This window comes from Astyanax mexicanus, chromosome 24, assembly GCF_023375975.1.
Source record: "Astyanax mexicanus isolate ESR-SI-001 chromosome 24, AstMex3_surface, whole genome shotgun sequence".
In the NCBI taxonomy this organism is placed as follows: Eukaryota; Metazoa; Chordata; class Actinopteri; order Characiformes; family Acestrorhamphidae; genus Astyanax; species Astyanax mexicanus.
This window is the reverse complement of record NC_064431.1, coordinates 31,402,681-31,423,120: the sequence shown is the minus strand read 5'-3', so window position 1 is coordinate 31,423,120 and position 20,440 is coordinate 31,402,681. Positions and strand designations below refer to the sequence as shown.

At 33.9% G+C, this 20,440-nt stretch overlaps 2 protein-coding genes across 3 annotated transcripts in view; both read right to left on the bottom strand.

The window, feature by feature from the left end:
• LOC103031018 (rootletin) overlaps nt 1–2,561 on the bottom strand; it is a 41,105-nt gene extending 38,544 nt beyond the window's left edge. For both annotated transcript variants that reach the window (XM_049471478.1, XM_049471479.1), the window contains exon 1: nt 2,403–2,561. The gene's annotated coding sequence lies outside the window, so the exon portion shown is untranslated. The remainder of the gene's footprint in view (nt 1–2,402) is intronic.
• Nucleotides 2,562–3,498: 937 nt separating this feature from the next.
• Nucleotides 3,499–13,933, bottom strand: necap2 (NECAP endocytosis associated 2). The gene is made up of 8 exons (XM_007256689.4): nt 13,735–13,933; nt 11,663–11,763; nt 11,386–11,490; nt 9,575–9,656; nt 8,405–8,513; nt 7,753–7,915; nt 7,490–7,574; nt 3,499–5,516 (listed from the first exon to the last, which is right to left on the bottom strand). Exons 1-8 carry the CDS (start codon nt 13,824–13,826, stop codon nt 5,474–5,476), a joined length of 780 nt encoding a protein of 259 aa, XP_007256751.3. The 5' UTR covers nt 13,827–13,933; the 3' UTR covers nt 3,499–5,473.
• Between the last annotated feature and the right edge of the window lie 6,507 nt (nt 13,934–20,440).

Sequence of the window (20,440 nt, the reverse complement as noted above, 5' to 3'; positions counted from 1 at the left end):
AATGCCAGCCAATCAGCGCTTACTATTTAGATTACCAGACAATCAGCACTTAGTGGTCAGATTTCCAGCCAATCAGCACTCAGTAGTGAGAATGCCAGCCAATCAACACTAAGTAGTCATAATGTCATCACTTAGTTGTCAAAATGCCAGCCAATCAACACTCAGTGGTCAAAATACCAGCAAATCAGCACTCAGTAGGCCCTCGTGTTGAAGCAGGTAGAAAATCCGAAACAATCTCTACAGTATTTTACTCATTTTAAAATCTAAATGAACTTTTTTATAAACATTGCTGCTACTGGCAGAACTAACTGATAGGCAGAACTACCTGATAGGCCTGATAATATCTGAGAGCCACTATAGAAAGTTAATCAAAATAATAATTAAAATAATTATTATTAAAAAAATAAATACAAAAGTAGGTGGTAATGTTCCCCAAAAATTCTACACAGACTTTCACTGAGAACATGCTCTAACATGGTGTTTTTTTGCACTTTTAAAGTTAAATATACTACTAGGGTAGCATGGTTTGACAAGGTAGCACAACTCGACAGAACACCGGTAACATTAAGAGTGTGTACTGTACTGCAGCTCTACAGCAGCCTGCAGGATAATGAGGATTAACCTCAGATCCATCATTTAATAAGAGAAATCAGCTGATATTAATATCCATCTGGGGGAAACATGCTTCCTGAGCATGCATTTATAATTATAGATATTTATTTACTTATCACACACACACACACGCCCTCTTCCTCTGCAGCTAGTGTTGAGAACACGTGCCTGTACCTACCTGTGGGAGGGAGCGGAGCAGCCCGGGGCTGAGGGAGCATGATCGCCCTGCTGTACCGGGGATCAGATCACAGTTCCCGGGCTGTGTATGTGGGAGATGTCGCTGTGTGTGGATGTGAATTCCTGCTGCCCGTTTCTGAGCGTTTTTCCGGGGAGGGACTAAAGCAGAGTCTGCTCTTTGTTTCCTGCATTTCTGACTCTTTAAACTCCTGCAGGCGCTGCTGATCAGAGAGCTGTTTTATTGGAATATGTTTTAAAATGTCCAAATAAAAGTTAAACTCTGTAACACGTAAATTGTTGAGTTTGTATGTGAGATTGTGTATTAATGTGATTTTAGTGAGGATGTTAATATCTAACGCTGCAGTATTTATTCAGTACAGTTATCACCATTTAAAAGCTACTAAACAGCACCACCTACTGGCGACACGATGGAACCGCAGCGACGAAAAATATAAAAAAAATCAGATTTATCAACGTATTAACGATATATAGATGTATATATATATGTAATGTTGAAAGGGGTCTGCTTACTATTCCTAAAAAAAATAATAATATAATTTAAAAAAATTAAATGTAAAGAAAACAATAGGTTGTGCATCACTTTAAATGGTCGGTCTGTTTACAAAAAAAAATACATTGTTATGTTAGAATAAAAATCGTAATTGAAAATCTCTCATATATTTGAAGAATATCAATATGTTTTTTGCAATATCGCCCAGCCCTAATATTTTTATAATAAATATTTAATCATTTACATATATTAGTATTTTCTTACTCTGTATTCTGTATTCTGTATATGTGAGTAATCCCTTTTAGGCCAGTCACATTAACTTAATTGCAATATTTACATCAACTCTAATTATTTATTTGATTATTTCTGGGACTAATATATATATATAGTCCCAGAAATAATAAGTAATGCTAGCGCCTCTTAAAACTTTAAAATCTTTTACTGAAGAAAATCTGAAACATAAAGGGATGTTTTCTTTGTTTTTGACAATTTAAATAGCTTATTCGTTTAGCTTATTCACCCCCATTCATTTTGGACTTACTCGCGGGCTCCCTCTAGCGGTTTACAGTAATTTCTGCAATAAGAAATGGGCAATCTCGGCATACACCGCCTTTGTGGTCAGTACTCAGTGCGCATGGCTGGCTACGCCGCCAGCGTAACCGTTTAAGTAATAGAGCTACACAAAGAGCGTAGCGAACTAACAAAATAAAAGCACACCCCTTTCATTTCAGAAAACGGCTTAAAATACGGTACTGTACTGTTTCTACTGTTTATATAGATTATTTTATATATTTAAACGTCTTGATAAAGAATTGTAACTCTTGATAAAGCTGTAGATTATATAAACAGGGTGTTAGACGGGGATGCTAACGTGCTAAACAGAAAATAGCTGTTCTAATAGCTAATTAACACACAGTTAGCTACTGTTTCTGTATATTAACATCTTCTCTACATCACACAGAGTTTACACCCAAACATGAGGCAAATGTTTCACAAAATACCTCAGAAATATATCTTCAATTAATTAAAGTAATGGGATTTATCCAGCCAGTGGCTTATTTATTAAATATTACACGATAATGATGTTTAAAAAGAGCCTTACCACACGTTGGTCAGATGTTAGGAAGTTAAGAATGATCCTGTGGTTGTTTTTTCGCTTTTTGCAGAAGTTAGCTAGCTAAGGTTATCTGACTGCTGTTCTCATATTCACTACAGTGCAAACCACACACACACACACACAACAGATCACACCATGGAGACAATCTGCTTACACACTCCAATCTCAGTCACCTCTGAAAACCCAGAGGAGCTTAGAGGAGCCTAAATCCTCCCTCTAGTGAAAGTGCTGAACCTGAACCTGTTACCCCTTTGTAAAAAAGAAGTATACTTAAATTATGCTAAAAAGGTCTGTACATTATTTATTTTATGTTGGATGGAACCACTAATTTCTACTTAATTACTACTTGTTTGTAATTAAAATTATTGTTTGTAATTAACTATATTATATTAAGTATACTAGTCGTATGCCATTTTCACCACTATTTTATACAATTTAATTATACAGCTCTGGAAAAAGACCATTAAAAAATGATGAGTTTCTTTTATTTTACCAAACTAAAAACCTCTGGAATATAATCAAGAGGAAGTTGGATGATCACAAGCCAGGAGTGGCATAAGGTTTACCAAAAGCAGTGTGTAAGACTGGTGGAACATGCCAAGATTTTATTGCTTTTTTTTTGTTATTTCAGCCATTTCTCATTTTCTGCAAATAAATGCTCTAAATGACTTTTTGGAATTTGGGAGTTTTACTCAAACATAAACTTATAAATAGCAAAATCAGAGAAACTGATTCAAAAACTAAAGTAGTCTCTTTATTTTTTCCAGAGCTGTCTTTGTGTTAGCTGTCCAACTGAACATTAAAACCATATTTAAAAAGTGTGATTAAAATCCATATCGAAACAAATCAAGTATTCAATCAATGTTCCCTGTTCACACTTGGCCACATGGCATTTAATGTGTTTACGTGTGTCTGAACCGGACATGGTTAAAGCTTTAAATCCGACTTGTCTCGACTTGTTTTAAATGCATCTTGTGTGCATTATTTACATATCCAGATATAATCAACATTCAAGATGGATAAAACAACAAGGTTTAAACAGGATCAATAACTCTGACAACCACAAGAAGGTAGCAGCACCTGAGAGGAAAATGATTTTTTTATTTATTTACAATAAAAGTGTTGCTTTACATTTTATACATGTGATTCCATCATTAAAGGCACTTAGGAAGCGTTTACAAATTAAAAAGCTATTAAGACAAATAAATTCTCACACTAAAAAGCATCAGAAAGTGGTCTGTGTGTGTCTTTGTGTAAAATAAGGTAAGATAAGATAAGATACTTTTATTGAATCTTATTATAGAGGGATTATGGGTATTGGGGAGAATCAGCAAGTGTGTTATAATCTGTAAACAAACTAACAGCTCTAACAGCAGCAGCCTGAGAGAACTTTATCTGTGTCTTTATGCATTAGTCATGTTTTCTTAATTTAAACATTGTGTAAATTACTCTGTGTATTAAAGGAGAACTCCAGTTTTCAGTAACTGTATCTCTATCTGCTGTATCTCTGGTGTACAGACGATTAGCGTGGTACATTATTTATTTAACACGATTCTCTAAAGTTTAAGATAAGCAGAAAACTTAATGACTCAAAACTCACTTATAATAGAATCTAATGGGCAGATGCAGAATTTTGAAAGCAAAAAAATATTTGTAAATTATTTTTGTTGTGTCTTTTAGCATACATAAAAAGGACTGCATGAAAATAAAGTTTTTACTTTGTACACTGTTGTATTCTTTAAAGTACTAGCACCCCCAATTTCCAGTTTAATATCGTGCCATATCACCCACCCCTAATTATCACATCACTTTTTTACTGTTTTAAGCTAAATAAAAAGTTCACACTGTTGTCATTTCCCATTATATATCTACTAGAGACAGATTATATCTGTCCAGTATCATTTATTTAATTTTTTATTATCATTTACTTTAATCCTGGATATATGGAGATATTTGGAGTGCATTGTTCTGTACTTCTGTTACAAATCTGAATTCTTGTATTTTTAATATCTCAGTTAGGGGTGTGCCATATCATACATTATACAGTAATTGAATGTATTTTTTTTTATTTTGTTGCAGTGTATTCTTGATTTTTTTTTATTTAGTGTTTTGTCATATCGCCAAGAGTATCATTATTATGAAAATACCACAAAATATTGTGATATTTTTTTAGGGCCATATCGCCCACCCCTATCATTATGTAATTTAGAAGGCAATGCTAAAATGTATTCAGACAAATGTATTGTTAATGGTCTAATTCAAGAAAGGAGGAAAAAAGATAGTAACTGATTGTTATTGTAGTATCGTATAAATAAACCACATATGAAAAAGTGTTATTTTATTTTCTGATCTGGTCTATAAGTGAGTTTTAAGTCACTGTATTTTCTGTTCCATTTGTGTCCATTTAAGTTTCTCAGTGCTGCAGCTACTGCAAATACAAACTAGCTCGACTATCATTTCAACACAAACATAACAGCACTTAATCTTAGTCTCAGAGTAAAAAAATCAGGACTTTCTGGCTCCGTGTCGAGTAAAATCTCTGTGCTAACGTCAGATGAGACATGCTGGATTTCTCTGGGGAATTATTCAGCTCTCCCAGGATCCTTCATGACTCCCTAAACAAAGGAATTAAAAACAACAATAGAACTACTGTGTAACCTAAAACCTCCTCAAATAATGACAAAAGCCCACCACACAAACCAAAAAAACAACTTCACACAAAGACATCTGCAAGAGGACTCACTGAGATGATCATTATATCTGGAAAAAAATCTAGAAAGAGCTTAAAACAAAGCAAAAGAAAAAAATAAAAAGCGATAACCAAAAACAGAACACTTTAAAATGAGGCAAAAATACTCTCTGAAAGGAAAAGTGGAATGCATACATTTCTCAGCTGTAATAACAGTGATGTTTTTACACCCATCTGACCTGCAGATCCGCCGGCCTGCAGAGACCAACACAACAGCTACGTGTGCAAGAAGAGGCGTGTGGTGCTGCTGGAGAACGAGTGTGTGTGTTTTCTGCCCTTAAACAGGTTCCCTTCAATCAGCAGCCTGTTAAAACTGAACCCACCCGGACTTCACAGGTTCCTGAGTAGCGCTGTAGAGAGAGAGAGAAAGAAAGAAAAAAGAGAGAGAGAGAGAGAGAAAGAGACAAAGTGAGAGACAGAGAGCGAGAGACAGAGAGAAAGAAAGAAAAAATAAATTAAGAAACAGACACAGTGAGGAAGAGAAAGAGAGAGAGCGAGAGACAGAAAATTAAAGGAAAAGAGATAGACAGATACAGAGAGAAAGAAAGAAAGACAAGGTGAGAGAAAGAGACAAAAACAGAGAGAAAGAAAGAAAAAGAAATAGAGTGAGAGAGAGAAAGAGACAAAGTGAGAGACAGAGAGCGAGAGACAGAGTGAAAGAGAAAGAAAGAAAAAATAAATTAAGAAACAGACACAGTGAAGGAGAGAAAGAGAGAGAGAGCGAGAGAGAGAAAATGAAAGAAAAAAAGATAGACAGATACAGAGAGCGAAAGAAAGAAAGACACGGTGAGAGAAAAAGACAAAAACAGAGAGAAAGAAAGAAAAAAGAAATAGAGTGAGAGAAAGACATAGAGTGAGAGAGAAAAAGAAAGGAAGAGAGAGACAGAGTGAGAGAGAAAGAAAAAAAAGAAAGACAAAGTGAGAGAAAGAGAGACAAAAACAGAGAAAGAGAAAAAAGAAAGTGAGAGAAATAAAGAGACAAAAACATAGAGAGAGAGAAAGAAGGAAAAAATGAAAAGTGAGAGTGAGAGAGAAAGGGAACATATATTTAAAATACAAATATTACAAATGATGGTACCACTTTAAAATAAGACTACCTTTATAAAGTGTTTATAAATGGTTTACAATTAGTTTATTAATGGTTCCTAATTAGGTTGTAAATGCCTTAAAAATAATTAATAATCAGTTATAACACATACGTAGAAAGGGCAACAGTATAGATGGCTGTGGGTTCACTATAGATAGATTTCCCTACATTTTTTTCCCCCTAAATTTCCTTCAGGATAAATAAAGTGTCTGTCTGTCTGTCTGTCTGTCTGGCAGGCAAAAACAGGTCATTGTTGCCCTTTCTATGTATGTGTTTTAACTGATTATTAATGATTTTTAAGGCATTTACAACCTAATTAGTAACAATTAATAAACTTATTGTAAACCATTTATAAACCCTTTATAAAGATAATCTTATTTTAAAGTGGTACCCAAATGATGTATATATTCATAAAATCAGCAGGTTGGAGTGAGCATTTACTGTGGATCTGTAGCTCATTCTACCTCGTGATACGTTGCTCTACCTCCCTCTGCTTCTCTCTACCTCACTCTTTTACTCTCTACCTCGCTCTGCCCTGATCTTCCTCGTCCTACCTCACTTTGCCTCGCTTTACCTCACTCTACCTCCTTACAGTTAAAGACTGTAGCACATCTGTTAGTGCAGGCTAAGAGCCACCCTTTACCTCGTTCATTATTGGAGAAAGGTTCACTGAAGTACAGTCTACCCTGCTGTACCTCATTCTACCTTACTGTGCCCCCTTAAATCAGTGTACCTCGTTGTTCCCCCTTACATCACTGTACCTCTCTCCGCTTTACTCTACCTCGGTTCTACTTAAATGTACCTCACTCTTTCTCGTTCTACCTGACTCTACCTAACAGTGCCTCGCTCCTTCCTCCAGCCTAGTTCTGTCACGTGTGCACAGCCTGCAGTGTGAAGAGCTCCCTCTGTTTAAGTTTGCTGTTATTTACCATGTTTTTCAGCTCTTAAGATGTGTTTTTATTTTACATTTGAACATATAACATAAACACTACTAAACTTTAAGCACTATCTAAGGTGCAATATTATTATTATTGTTTTTTTTTTTTGTTTTTTTTTTGTTTTTCCCTCTGCTTCCTACTTCTTCTTCTCTCTCTATAGTGGCTATCTATTTGTGACTTGATGCAACGTAATTTCGTTCTGCAATGCATTTGTGATGTGGTGCTGAATGACAATAAAGATTGAATTGAATTGAATTGAATTGAATAATAATCTGTAAACCACAGAACTGATACTGACCCTGATCCAGCAGCAGTGAAATCCCCCCAAAGGTCCTGGGACGGCTGGGTGGGACCCGCCGGTCTGGCAAAATCCAACAGCAGGCCTATGAAAACAGAATAGATCCATATGCACCACATACTTACATCTATTACAGATTACCGAATTTATATATATATATATATATATATATATATATATATATATATATATATATATATATATACTTCGAAGAGAGTGTAAGAAAAAATGTAGACATTATTTGGTGTTTGGTGTTTATATACCTGGGTTTGATTGGGCCGGTGCTGCTGCAGGTGGGTTTTGGTGGGGCGGCATTGTGCCCGGAGGAGGGAGGATTCCTCCTTTAGCCCCCGGGGGAGGAGGAAGCAGACCCCCGGCCCCTGGGCGAGACTTCGCAGCCCCGGCAGCTTCCTTCTTCTTAATATTCTGAGCGAATATGAGTAGAAACATATTACAGGGTTCATACACTTTTTAACCAATAGATTTTCATTTTTTGTCATGACTTTTTTATGCCTTCAAAGCAAATTTTCATGACCATATGATTTTTAAAACAAAAGTGCAGACATGGACAATAAAACCAAAAATCTACTAAAACTATAATCAAAATTTATTACAGTAGGCCTAAAATTAATCTGACACTCAAACTTTAATAATAAAAGTTGTGTCAGATCCTGAGAGCTCCATTGTGTAGAGGCTAAATTACTGAATTAACTCTGATGTATTTGTAGCTCAAAATAGATTTTTTGCATAAAAAACTGAAACACAAAGATTTGTAGATCAAACTTAAACGACTTTTCCAAAACTTTCTGGGACTTTTTCAGGTTTTTCATGACCGTACAAACCCTGATATTACTAAATCATATCTACAACAGCTTTTTAGTGCTTCCTTATCTCATATAACTCCCATTCACTCACCCCCAGGCTAATTTTGATGGTTTGTCCTTCTTTAAAGCCCAAGTCCAGTTTAGGAGCTGCACTCTGACTGGCCTCCTGCTTAGCAAACTCACTCTCCTGCTTTACCCACCTTATAGACAGAAAGAAAGGAAAAATGAATGAAAAAGAGAGAGAGAGAGAATGAGTCATTATCACACTCTCAGACTGGCAGTGTTGCATAACTGGGGCTAAAAACATGTTGTGTTCAATCAGCATTAAATCTATTCTCCAGTACTGAGTTTCGTGAGTGTATTTTAAGCACACTTCCCTCTTTTCTAAAAACTCATTTCACTTCTCACACAGCCGACAACACAGATACAGACGAACCAATCATCTGACACAGAGACAGGGATGAGGCCTGGTCCTGGATTATATTTTACATTTAATCCAAATTTATTTAGACAAGGCTTAGGGTTTGTACGTGAGTCTCTACTCTACCTTTCTAACTATAAAACTTACAGAATAATATCAGTTTTATCAGATTTGTAACAGAAGTCAATGATCCAGAATGTCATAATAGTAATGATACACTCCAAATATCTCCATATATCCAGGATTAAAGTAAAATAAATGATACTGGACAGATATAATCTGTCTCTAGAAGAAATATAATGGGAAATGGGAACAGTGTGAATTTTTCTTTCTGTAAAAGCAGCAAAAAAGTAGTACCCCGATCTGATAAGTATAATATCCAATCGTTCACAATATTAAAAAATGTTGGCGATATTATTGCATACGATACAATATGATAGACCCCTAGTGGATACCAAACAATTTATTGTAGATAATAAAAAAAAAACATTGTACATACTGAATTATTCCAAGTATTTACAGATTCATTATTATCAGGAACTGAATAATTCCTAGTAGATACTGATTCAATAGCAGTAAATACTAAATAAATCTTAATAGAAATTACTGAATAATAAATAAAGGACACTGAATACTTCATAGAGGTATTACAGATTAATTCATAGTGGAAACAATAATTCATAGCTTTATCGTTTCTGAATAATTCATCAGTATTGAATCATTTATAGTAGACACAGAATAATCTGTAATATTTACTGAATAGCAGTAACAATACATGAATGAGAAATTAGACTGTAACTCAAAATGCTAAATGTTAACAGGCTATTTTGTAGCACCCACTTGAAATGGTCCTGTAACGCAACGTTGAAATCAAAAGAATCTCCGCGATCAGCAAATCCGATTCCAATAAACGCATGACGCCCTGAAATAAAACAAACAAACAAAAATAACAATCAGGTTATCTTGTGCCAACAGTCTCTGTCCACTTTATAAGAAACACTTCGGAAAATGTAGATTTTGGTTTCACACTGCAGTTTAGTGAGCAGAATTAATATACTTTATATTAGTTGGTTTGTAGAATGTTGGGTACCACTTTAAATTAAGGCTCCTTTATAAAGGGTTAATAAATAAGGAGTTTATTAATTATGTTATAAACCATTAATAAGCAGTTACAACACCTGAATAGGAAAGGCAACAGGGGCCTATCATGTACCACATAAAGATTTTCACATTAATTTATACTGATAAACCTTAGATTTGACTAGATGTGGATGTATCTTAACGGATCTCACTTCGTCTTTTCCATCTGTAATTTTTAACATTTCTGTTAATAACTTTATTCATTTAACAATAATAAAATATTATATTATATATCATTTTATACATATGTAAAAAACTGTCACTGTTCTTCTTTCTATTTATGTGCTGTAAGTGCTTATTGATGTTTTTAAAGAATTTACAACATAATTTATAACCATTAATAAACTCCTTTGTGAATTATTAATAAATCCTTTGTAAATGAGCCTTACTTTTAAGTGGTACTGTACTTTGGTTATAATAAGTTTTTTATTCAGGTGTTGTGCTGAATTCTAGCTCTCTTTCAGAATCTGACTTCCCTTCGTTTACACATATACGCTTTCCCCCCTCAGCAGAAAAAGTGTAAAAATTCTCTTTTCTTTTATTTCTGATTATAAATAAGGGTTAATCTACTAATACAGTAAATAAATTAATTCCCAGTCCAAGTGTTCATACTGTTCATATTGCTGCGTAACGCTCCCGCATGCCAAGAGGAGTCAGATTTCGGCACAACACCAGTTCTTATTTCCTTTGGGTTGTTTAAAGATTGACTCAAATTCCTGTAATTGGTCTTAAATAAAGTCTGAACCATCTACAAATATATGTTTTAAACTGCAGGAGAACCGGACCATGATTTAATAGATCTGGACCATGAACATCTCTTTTGGTCGGATTAAACTCAGCCCCTTTTCACACCTGCTACTTTGGTTCGGACCCAAACTAAAAAAGTCAGAATGTCTGAATTAAACAAATGCTATTTATTTCAAGATTAGGCTAAATCCCTGTCTGAAAAAAGTCACAGAGAGTTTGGGCAATGTTTTTAGACCTAGTCCTGGACTGTATTTTACATTTAATCCAAAATAATTCAGACAAGGTTTAAGGTTTGTTTGCTGCTCCATGTGCAAGTCTCTGATCTACCTTTCTAACAATAAAACTTACAGAATAATTCATATTACTGATTAATAGATAGTTGTTACTGAGTAATTCATAGAGGATACCAAAGAATTTATAGTAGATACTGAAAAAAATACTGAATTACAAATTAATTAGTAGCAGGAACTGAATACTTCCTAGTAGATACTGATTCAATAGTAAATACTGAATAAGTGTGAATAGGAATTACTGAATAATTAATAAAGAACACTGAATACATACAGGTATTACAGTTTAATTAATAGTGAAAACAATAATTTTATAATCAGTATTGAATAATTTATAGTAAATACTTACTAAATAGCAACAACTACATAAATGCTGAGTTGTATAACCTTATGTTTAGCTCAAGATTAGGCTTAATCACCGTCTTGGAAAAATGTCACAGAGAGTTTGGGCAGTGTTTTTAATCCAGCACTTACCATTGCCGTCCTCTATCCTGATCACAAAGTACCGGCTGGAGTCCGTTACCGCTTCCACAACAGAACCCGGGTACTGCTCTACTGGGGCCTGTGCAAACAGCTCACCTGCAATGATGTAAATCTCTATAGTCAGACTAAATCACAAGAGAATCACAGCAGCAGTTGTTCCAAATCAGGTTTTATTGGGATTTGGGATCATAATTAGCTCTTGGATCATTTATTCTGATGGATTCTGAAACACACACCTTATACACAGCTTATACACACACTTGCTCACCTGTGTTCTTGTCCTCAAGTTTGATATACGCAATCTTAGCCTTCGCTGTGATTTTCATTCGGCCGCTCCAGGCAGGTTCATCCAGCTTCCAGTCTGCTGCCCTGTAGAAAATAATAATTACAGAGAGTATGAAGTACATGACTACATCAATGTGCTGTTACCTTGCGGTTTCTGAGGCTGGTAAATCTGATTAACTTATCCTGTGCAACAGCGGTAACTCTGTCTGCTCTTTCTTTCCTGGGGCTGTCCTGATAAGTGCCAGTTTCATCATCATAACGTTTTTGACAGTCGTTTTCGTTGCTGCACTTGAGGGTATTTTCTTAGTTAGATCTTGACCTTAATTCTTGCCATAATATGGATTAGAACATTACTCAAATATGGGTATTTATTGTATACCAACTCTACCTCTTCACAACTTTAGAACTGATGGTTCAGCACAGCTGTTAACTGAAAGCCTGAATTCCAGGTGACTCTACTTCATATAGCTGACCGAGAAAATGGGACAATGTGGAAAGTCGCCCTTTTTTAAACAAAATGTTTTTTGTTTACTAAAGAATTCAATATGTTTTTCTTAATAGTTTGGATGACTTAAGTGTTAATCTACCGTGCAGAAGAAATTTTAAATAATGAAACAAACAATGAACTAAAGGTGTGTGCAATGTTTTTACTGGGACTTTATAACCAAATTTGTTAGATACTGAAATACCAAAATAGGAACGCAAGAAAAAAAACACAATACTTTCTTTAATACTGTTTTACAGTCAAATATTTAGAAAATATTTACTAACAAATGACATTCTACATTGTTTTAGATTGTTTCCATTACTTCTATATAGGGGTGTGCCATATCGTATCGTGCACGATAACATAGTCAAAATGTTTAAATACCGTGAACGATATTATACCCTAAAATATTGTGCCATATCACCCATCCCATTTCCAATTATATATCTACTAGAGACAGATTATATCTGTTCATTATCATTTATTTTACTTTAATCCTGGATATATGGAGATATTTGGAGTGCAGTATTATTAGCATCATGACATTCTGGATCATTGACTTCTGTTACAAATCTGATAAAACATCTTGTATTTTTTAATATCTCATTTAGGGGTGTGCAGTATTATATTGTATGTCATAATCAAATATATATATATATATATATATATATATATATATATATATATATATATATATTTTTTTTTTTATTATTTTTATTTTTTTTTTTTATTGCAGTGTATAGTGTATTTTTGATTGTCATATTATTTTAGGGCCATATCGCCCACCCCTACTTCTATATGTATGAGATCTTGCTCTGGAAAAAAGTTAAGAGACAACTTCAGTTTCTGAATTAGTTCTCTGACGTTATATGTTTAAGTAAAATGAACAACATTTCTACCAAATTCCAAATAAAAATATTGTCATTTAGAGCATTTATTTGCAGAAAATGACTGAATGGCTGAAATAACATAAAATATGCAGAGCTTTCAGACCTCAAATAATGCAAAGAAAACAAGACTAAAGAACTTTCCTCTGTTAATAAATCTATTTATTAAAAAAATAATACAATTACAGATTAATAAAGCTGTGTTATAATAAACTGGGCTGTTCTGTCATGTGCTGTCAGTTCCTGCTCAACTTTTTGACAAACACAGAAAATAAAAATCAACTTTCAGTACAGTAAACTTCCAAAAATACAGCTTTAAACAGCATAAAAACATTAGATATCTATCCTTACTACACATTAATACTGTAGGAGTGGATTTTAAGCATTTTACGCGATTTTAAGCGGACTTTTATTCCAAACACAGAAGCCAACCAGCTAACAAAACAGCAGATAAACAGTTAGCTTAGCTTAGCTTAGCATAGTTAGATTAAAGCTAACTAACTACAGTTCTCCTACTTAAACTTCTCTCGCTCTTATTTTAACAGTAATATAACCGCAGTAAAGCCGGAATAACCCGTTTTAATCAGCACACACTCTTCCCAAACAGGTGATCTCAGTGTGTCGAGCTCTAAGACTGGTAAAAAGTAGTTTTTAAAGAGTTTAATGAAGGTTTTTCCTCACCGGTACCCGCGGTTCGTGGCTCTGGGAGGAATCCTGTACACATGAACCTCCGGCTTCACACACAGAATAGATTCATACGAGTCGTCTGCCATTCTGTCTAATTTCACACTTTTACAGAAAAATAAATCACCTGTTAAAAGTGTGTGTATTAGTGTATGCGTGTGTGTGTGTTAATGTGTGTGTGGAAACAGCAGGGGAAATGTAGAGTTGGTTTCCGCTCGCTGGTTTCTACACTAAAAGTAAAAGTCCAGTTTTTCTGGGTTATAAATTACAGAATTAACCCATTTCCTCTCATTATTACGTAAATTTTCATTATGTTGAGACACTTTTAAAAAATACAAAGTCAGCAAAAAACATCTTCAAACAACCGCATCTGAATATGTTCCTTATTTTTTAATATACTAAGCCACAATTTTGAAATACTAAGTTGTTATTTTGTATGGAGTCCCTAAGTTGAAATTATGCTAGTACCTGGCCATGACTTACTAAGGTGTGGGAACAAGATAACGAAGTCATGAGGATGACTTATTAAAGTATGGGAATGGGAGTATTAAGTCAAAATAAAGAAAAAATAGTCCTTTTTGATATAATAACTCGTTATTTTTAAATAATAAGACTTGATTCTGAAATACTGTCATTCTTGTGAGATACAAAGTCATAATTTTAAGATGCTAAGTTAGCAAAAACATCACAATAGTCCTTATGTTTGAGATAGTAAGCCTTGATTTTGAGATACTAAGTCGTTATTTTGAAATACTAAAACTTGATTCTGAGATACTAAGTCATTATGAGATACTAAGTTATTATTCTTAGATACTAAATCAAAAAGAAAAAAAAATAAATAATCCTTATTTTTGAGATACTAACTTATTATTTTGAAATACTAAGTAATTATTTTGAGATTATTATTAAATACTTAATCATTTACTATTATTGTTACTGGTGCAAGTACTGTTATTTAAAATCTTTATGTTTAAAGTGTTACCGGAGAACTCTGTAGAATTGTACATGCTTCTCTAAATAATTCCATTATTGTGTACCCCTTTTTCATTACGTGAGAAAACTATATATTTCATAATACCAAGAACACCCAGTGTTACTGATCGAAAGCACAAACACTTATTGCGCCACATTGTGGAGAATCCTCAGCCTGCTAAACATCAGTGAGTGAGTGAATGAATGAGTGACTGAGGTATAAGCAAACATTTTTTGAAAGTAAAGTTTATTGAAGCCAAAAAAGCACAGAATGGTGTGTTGAAGTCGAGAGATGGAGTGGCCAGGCATTAAAGTGCCTGATTTAATCAGAGAAGACAACTTTGTAAAACTGTAGGACTATATATGATAGTCCATTCCTCCAGTAGAGAGACTGCATGGCTGTAAACAGATGATAAAGTTCAACTTAATGTAAGCTACATTTATAGAAACAAACAAAAAAAAAAAAACAGCAAAAATTATAGGAAAATAAATATTCACTGGCCCTGGATGTAGACGAGGTTTAGTACCTGACATGTGCTTTTTTAGTTTACAACAGCAGATGCTAGGTTAGGACTACTAGCAAACTATGGACTTTCAAAAATTCATTAGTTTGTAGCTAAATAGAGGATTTTTAGAATAGAAAATAAAACATCTCCATCTATAGACATACACTTTGCCCAAAGCTAAATCCCAGCTGACAGAGAACATTATAAAAATGTACTAATCATTAACTGACACTAGTTGATATATTATTAACCACTTTTTAATTTTAATGCTTAAGAAATTGAGACATTAGTTAAAATAATCCAAACGACTAATGATTAGTTAAGATATTCTTTTGTAAGTACTGTTAATTAATGTATCCTTATTGTACAGTGTTACCAAATAAACATTTCTGGCCTTTTAAGCAATAAACATCCAATAAACATCAAAAGAAAGAGCTGAAGATGAATCTGATTGGGTTGACACATTTTACAACCAAGCAGTCGCTCCAGAACGAGGAATGTTTTAACAGGACAAAGATGAAAAACACAAATAAAACTGCATTACATTCACGACAACATCAGACCCCTACAGCATATCTGACCATCATATCATATAAACCAGCATTTTAAATCAAATTCACACATTTTTGCAGAAAGAAAGCACAAAAAGACATGAAATTACTTCTAGCTGTTTTACAGACACAGTAACTCCCACCACTTTATTAGTTCATTCAGCTGTAAAATCCCTTATTCTCATTTTTATGGCACTTAAACTTCATGTATTCGGTAACTGCAAGGTGAAATGTGGTGTTTTACACAGGTAATCTGGGCAATGTACAGAGACAGTCTGAGCAAACATGCTAACTAACATAGCTAACAGTTTGTAGAGACCAATGCATAATGCTAACTAGTGTTTGCTTTTTAAATTCAGTAACAGTAATGAATAAATGCTAGTACTGTTCATTTTTTAACAACTGCTTTCACTGGTTATTCCACAGGAATATCCTTAAATTCTGGTTATAGTGTAGTTATATAATGGGTGTGAACAGACTCACTCAGGGGCTTCTATTATTGCTGTATGTTTATTTTGGTTTTAACTCATTACAAAAATGACCACCATTGAAAACAGCTATATAATAGGTATGGGTAATAATTATTTGAAATATTCCTAAGTATTTGTTTTAATTATTTGACTAAACTGAGAAATATTTCACAAAATACAAATTTAACACTAATTAGCTATTAAATTTGGCTATTCGTCATGCTGTTATCCACTTAAATGAGAAATCCTACTTTTTAAAAACCTAAGAAATCCCATTTTTGTGTTTTAGTCTACCATACAACTACAAAGAAAGGTCCCAATTCCAGAGCACTAGCTAACTAAATTTAGTTCTGGAAGAAAAAAAAAGAGAGCACTTGAAATTGATGAATTTCTTTGATTTTACCAAATTGAAAACCTCTGGAATATAATCAAGATCACAAACCATCAAACCACCAAACTGAACTGCTTGAATTTTTGCTCCAGGAGTAAAGCAGCATAAAGTTATCCAAAAGCAGTGTGTAAGACTGGTGGAGGGGAACATGATGCCAAGATGCATGAAATTAAAACTGTGATTAAAAACCAGGGTTATTCCACCAAATATTGATTTCTGAACTCTTAAAACTTTATGAATATGAACTTGTTTTCTTTGCATTATTTAAGGTCCGAAAGCTCAGCATTTTTTTTTCATTTTCTTCAAATAAATGCTCTAAATGACAATATTTTTATTAGTAATTTTGGAGAAATGTTGTCTGTAGTTTATAGAATAAAACAACAATGTTCATTTTACTCAAACATAAACCTATAAATAGCAAAATCAGAGACACTGATTTAGAAAATGAATTGCTCTCTTATTTTTTTCCAGAGCTGTATATTAACTCTAGCTACCTTAAATCTAGACAGGAAAGCTAATATTTAGCAGATTGTTTTTCATCTTTTAAGCATAATTTTCTCAAACAATTATGTGAAACAAGTTAAGATGAGCAGAAATAAGCTGAATAAATGCATACTGTAACTACTATATGATGAAAAATATTGTGTATTGACTAGTTTTACCATGACTTTACTTGTTACACTCTATATTTAGCATCGTAAAGACACCATTCATCTCACAAAGGGTTCATAATATAATGAATTAAGTGAAAAGATGACACAGATATGTCCATCCAGCACAAATCCCTAAAAAAAAAACGCTGATAATCAGTAGCTCTAGCCACTATCTAGCTAAACTACATACAAACACCTAGCATGATTGCTAGCCTACATTGCTGCATGTTTTCATGTTACAATGGGTGCGTCAAATTTCTAAAATCCTACAGTAGTGAGCACAGTAGAAAAATATAGATAGATTTAACACTAGCCAAAAATGACGGACAATTAGTCCATCAGTTAAAGGGAACTGAAAGAGGCAATTCAAGGTTTTTCTTTACAGGATTTACAGTTTTCTGATTTAAGCCAAAATGTAGCTAAAAAGCCAAGACATTTTTAGGGACTGAAGTTTGCTTTGTCTTATTAGATTTACACAGAAGCTGTAAAGCTTGTTGCTAACAATTAATGCTAAGCTATGATAACTAATATACTTTTTTCTGTTCACATTTCTAAAAAAGTGAACCATAGATTCTGGACTATTTTAGCGACTTTTAGGCGAGCCATCAATTGTGCACTGTGCAGCTTGATTTAGAGCATGTCAGTGTGTCTTTGCTATCGTAACAACGTGAAAAGTATGCCTTCTGCGGCTTGAGATGGTGTGGTTTGTGAGTAACAAGTAGGGGTGGACGCATGTTGGGATAAGATAGCAATGAATGTCTGGTTGTATTCAGTCAGTGGTGCACCTGTGTTTTTCACTGCTAAGATAGCAATGCTTTAGAAATGAAAATAGCAATGAACATTGTGATGTGCCTTGCACAGATTAAGTCTATAGCCCTATCCAGACGGGATTAGTTTCTCAGGGGGACGTATGTGAAAAATATTTCACACTTCTACTCTAGGAGTGATAAAACTCCTACATCTGGACTGCATTTAAAAAACAGGAGGACCAGTGAGTTTTTTGGCTTTCTCAGTCACGACTTCGCGTTCAGTAGCTCCTCCATTTCCACTCACTGTTGTTTTAACGTGGATCTCTGTGGAAACGCGCACCCAAAATGTAATTATGGTGCGCGGCAGTGGACAAATAGCTATTTTATTAAACGCAAGGAGACGAAACTCAGAGATGTGCGTCCGGACGGGACCACGGAGTTCAGAGAAAAACAGAAGATAATTCAGACTGTAATTTTCTCAGAGGATGTTTGAGAAAAACACGTACATGCTCGTTCTAGGCAGGAATAAAATCACAGAGGATAAAAACCCCCATAAAAAAAGAAAATTACCCCAGAAGCCCCTGAGAAACTAATCCCATCTGAATAGAGCTTTAGGTTAGCACTATGCCCGCTGCATTAGCCTTGTAGCACAGGTGTAAAACTAAAGAAGCAAACTTCAGACAAAAAACATCTCTCTTTTTTTTTGTTTTTGGCTAATCGACCACATTTGAAGTGAGAGGGGACTCTTAAATCTTATTTACATTATAAATTAGACTTTTTTCGCCAAGTCAGATTTTAATCACAGGAGTTTTGTGTGCACAAATTAACCGTTTATTTCAGAATTGAAATTAACTATACACTGACATAACTGACAGAGTGGTTTAGTCACAGAAAAGGATACATTTGTGCACCAAAAACACCAAAAACAACGCTTTACCATTATTATTTCACACTGGGGTTCATGGATAGATCACCGTCTGCTAAAATTAAGCAAATCTGATAATCAGTTTTTCCTGAGGGCAGGTTAAACAGAAGGCCAAACGCCTAGACGCACGTAGTAGAAAGATATTTCCCCTAAAAAAAAAAAAAACTAAAAAAAAAAAACACAAAACTAAATCTATATAAGTGAAATAAACTAGGCCTGAATTAATCAGTCACTGACAAAAAAACGTTTGCTTAAAAAAGCTCTATAATAATGTTCATTCGATTCACACACAGCACACAGACTTAGTCTGACAGACTGTGATACAGGAAGGGCAATAAACTCAGACCATATAATTTAGTCAAAGTCTAGGCTTGGTTTGTGTCTGAGGAACCAGCTCAGAGATAAAGATGGAGGAGAAAAGGCAAAAGAACTAAGCTGATAAAATTAAACACAAAAAAAAAAATCATACAAAAAGCAACACAATACAGTTTACATGTAGCAAATAAAGCACAGTGAATTTTTTTTTATCCTCTTGAATTTAGTTTAAATATTTTACATTTCTCCTTTCCAACCTATTTGTTCCTTGTCTTAAGTAATTTAATCTGCTAAAAGTGTCTAATACCATTCCATATTTTTGCTTGTTTTAATCATTAAGCATCTGCTAATACACCAAGACACGTTTAGTAGATTAAATCTAACTAAAACAAGTACAAGAGAGTTAGAAATAAGTTATTACTTCTTAGAATATGACTGTAATAATCTTAAAATTAGAAAAAATTGATATATAGACAACAGTTAGGGAGATTTCTCTTGCTAAGAAATTATTTTTGCAGTGCAATAGTTAAATATCTTGCGATAGTTCAACATTTCGACAGAAAATCCCATTTCTTTGCAAAGTGAGCTCACAAGCTAATTCATATCACTAAGAGCACAAAAAGCCAATGAAATAAATGTCTACATGAACCTGTTTAGATCTGTTTTTTTGCACTAGTCCAAAACAGACATGGAATATAATCGATTATTCTATATAAAACCTCACCACTGTCACATAAAAATCTGTATCATCACTTCTGGCATAATCTGAATTTGGTTGTTGCCACAATTTATTGATGTTCAAGAATGACTTAAAAAGGACTCACACTGACTTCCACTGAAAGTTCTTTTCCTCAAGACTTATAATTTTGGAGATGTGATATTTTGTGTGGCAACTAGGGTTGGGCAATATATTTTATATAAAAATATATTGTACATTTGATATAGACTAGGGGTGGGCAATATTATATCGTATACAATATATCGTGACACAGAAATATTGTGATATTAAAAATCCATATCGTGATAATAGGGCTGTTCTGTCTTAAAAGTAGTCTATTATTTACTGTGAAGCTTTAGGTGTATTTATTGTATAATTGTTTTAGTTTGCAGTTTATATGCATGCACTAAATATTCTGCAATATTATTTGCTGCATTATATTATTTTATGCTG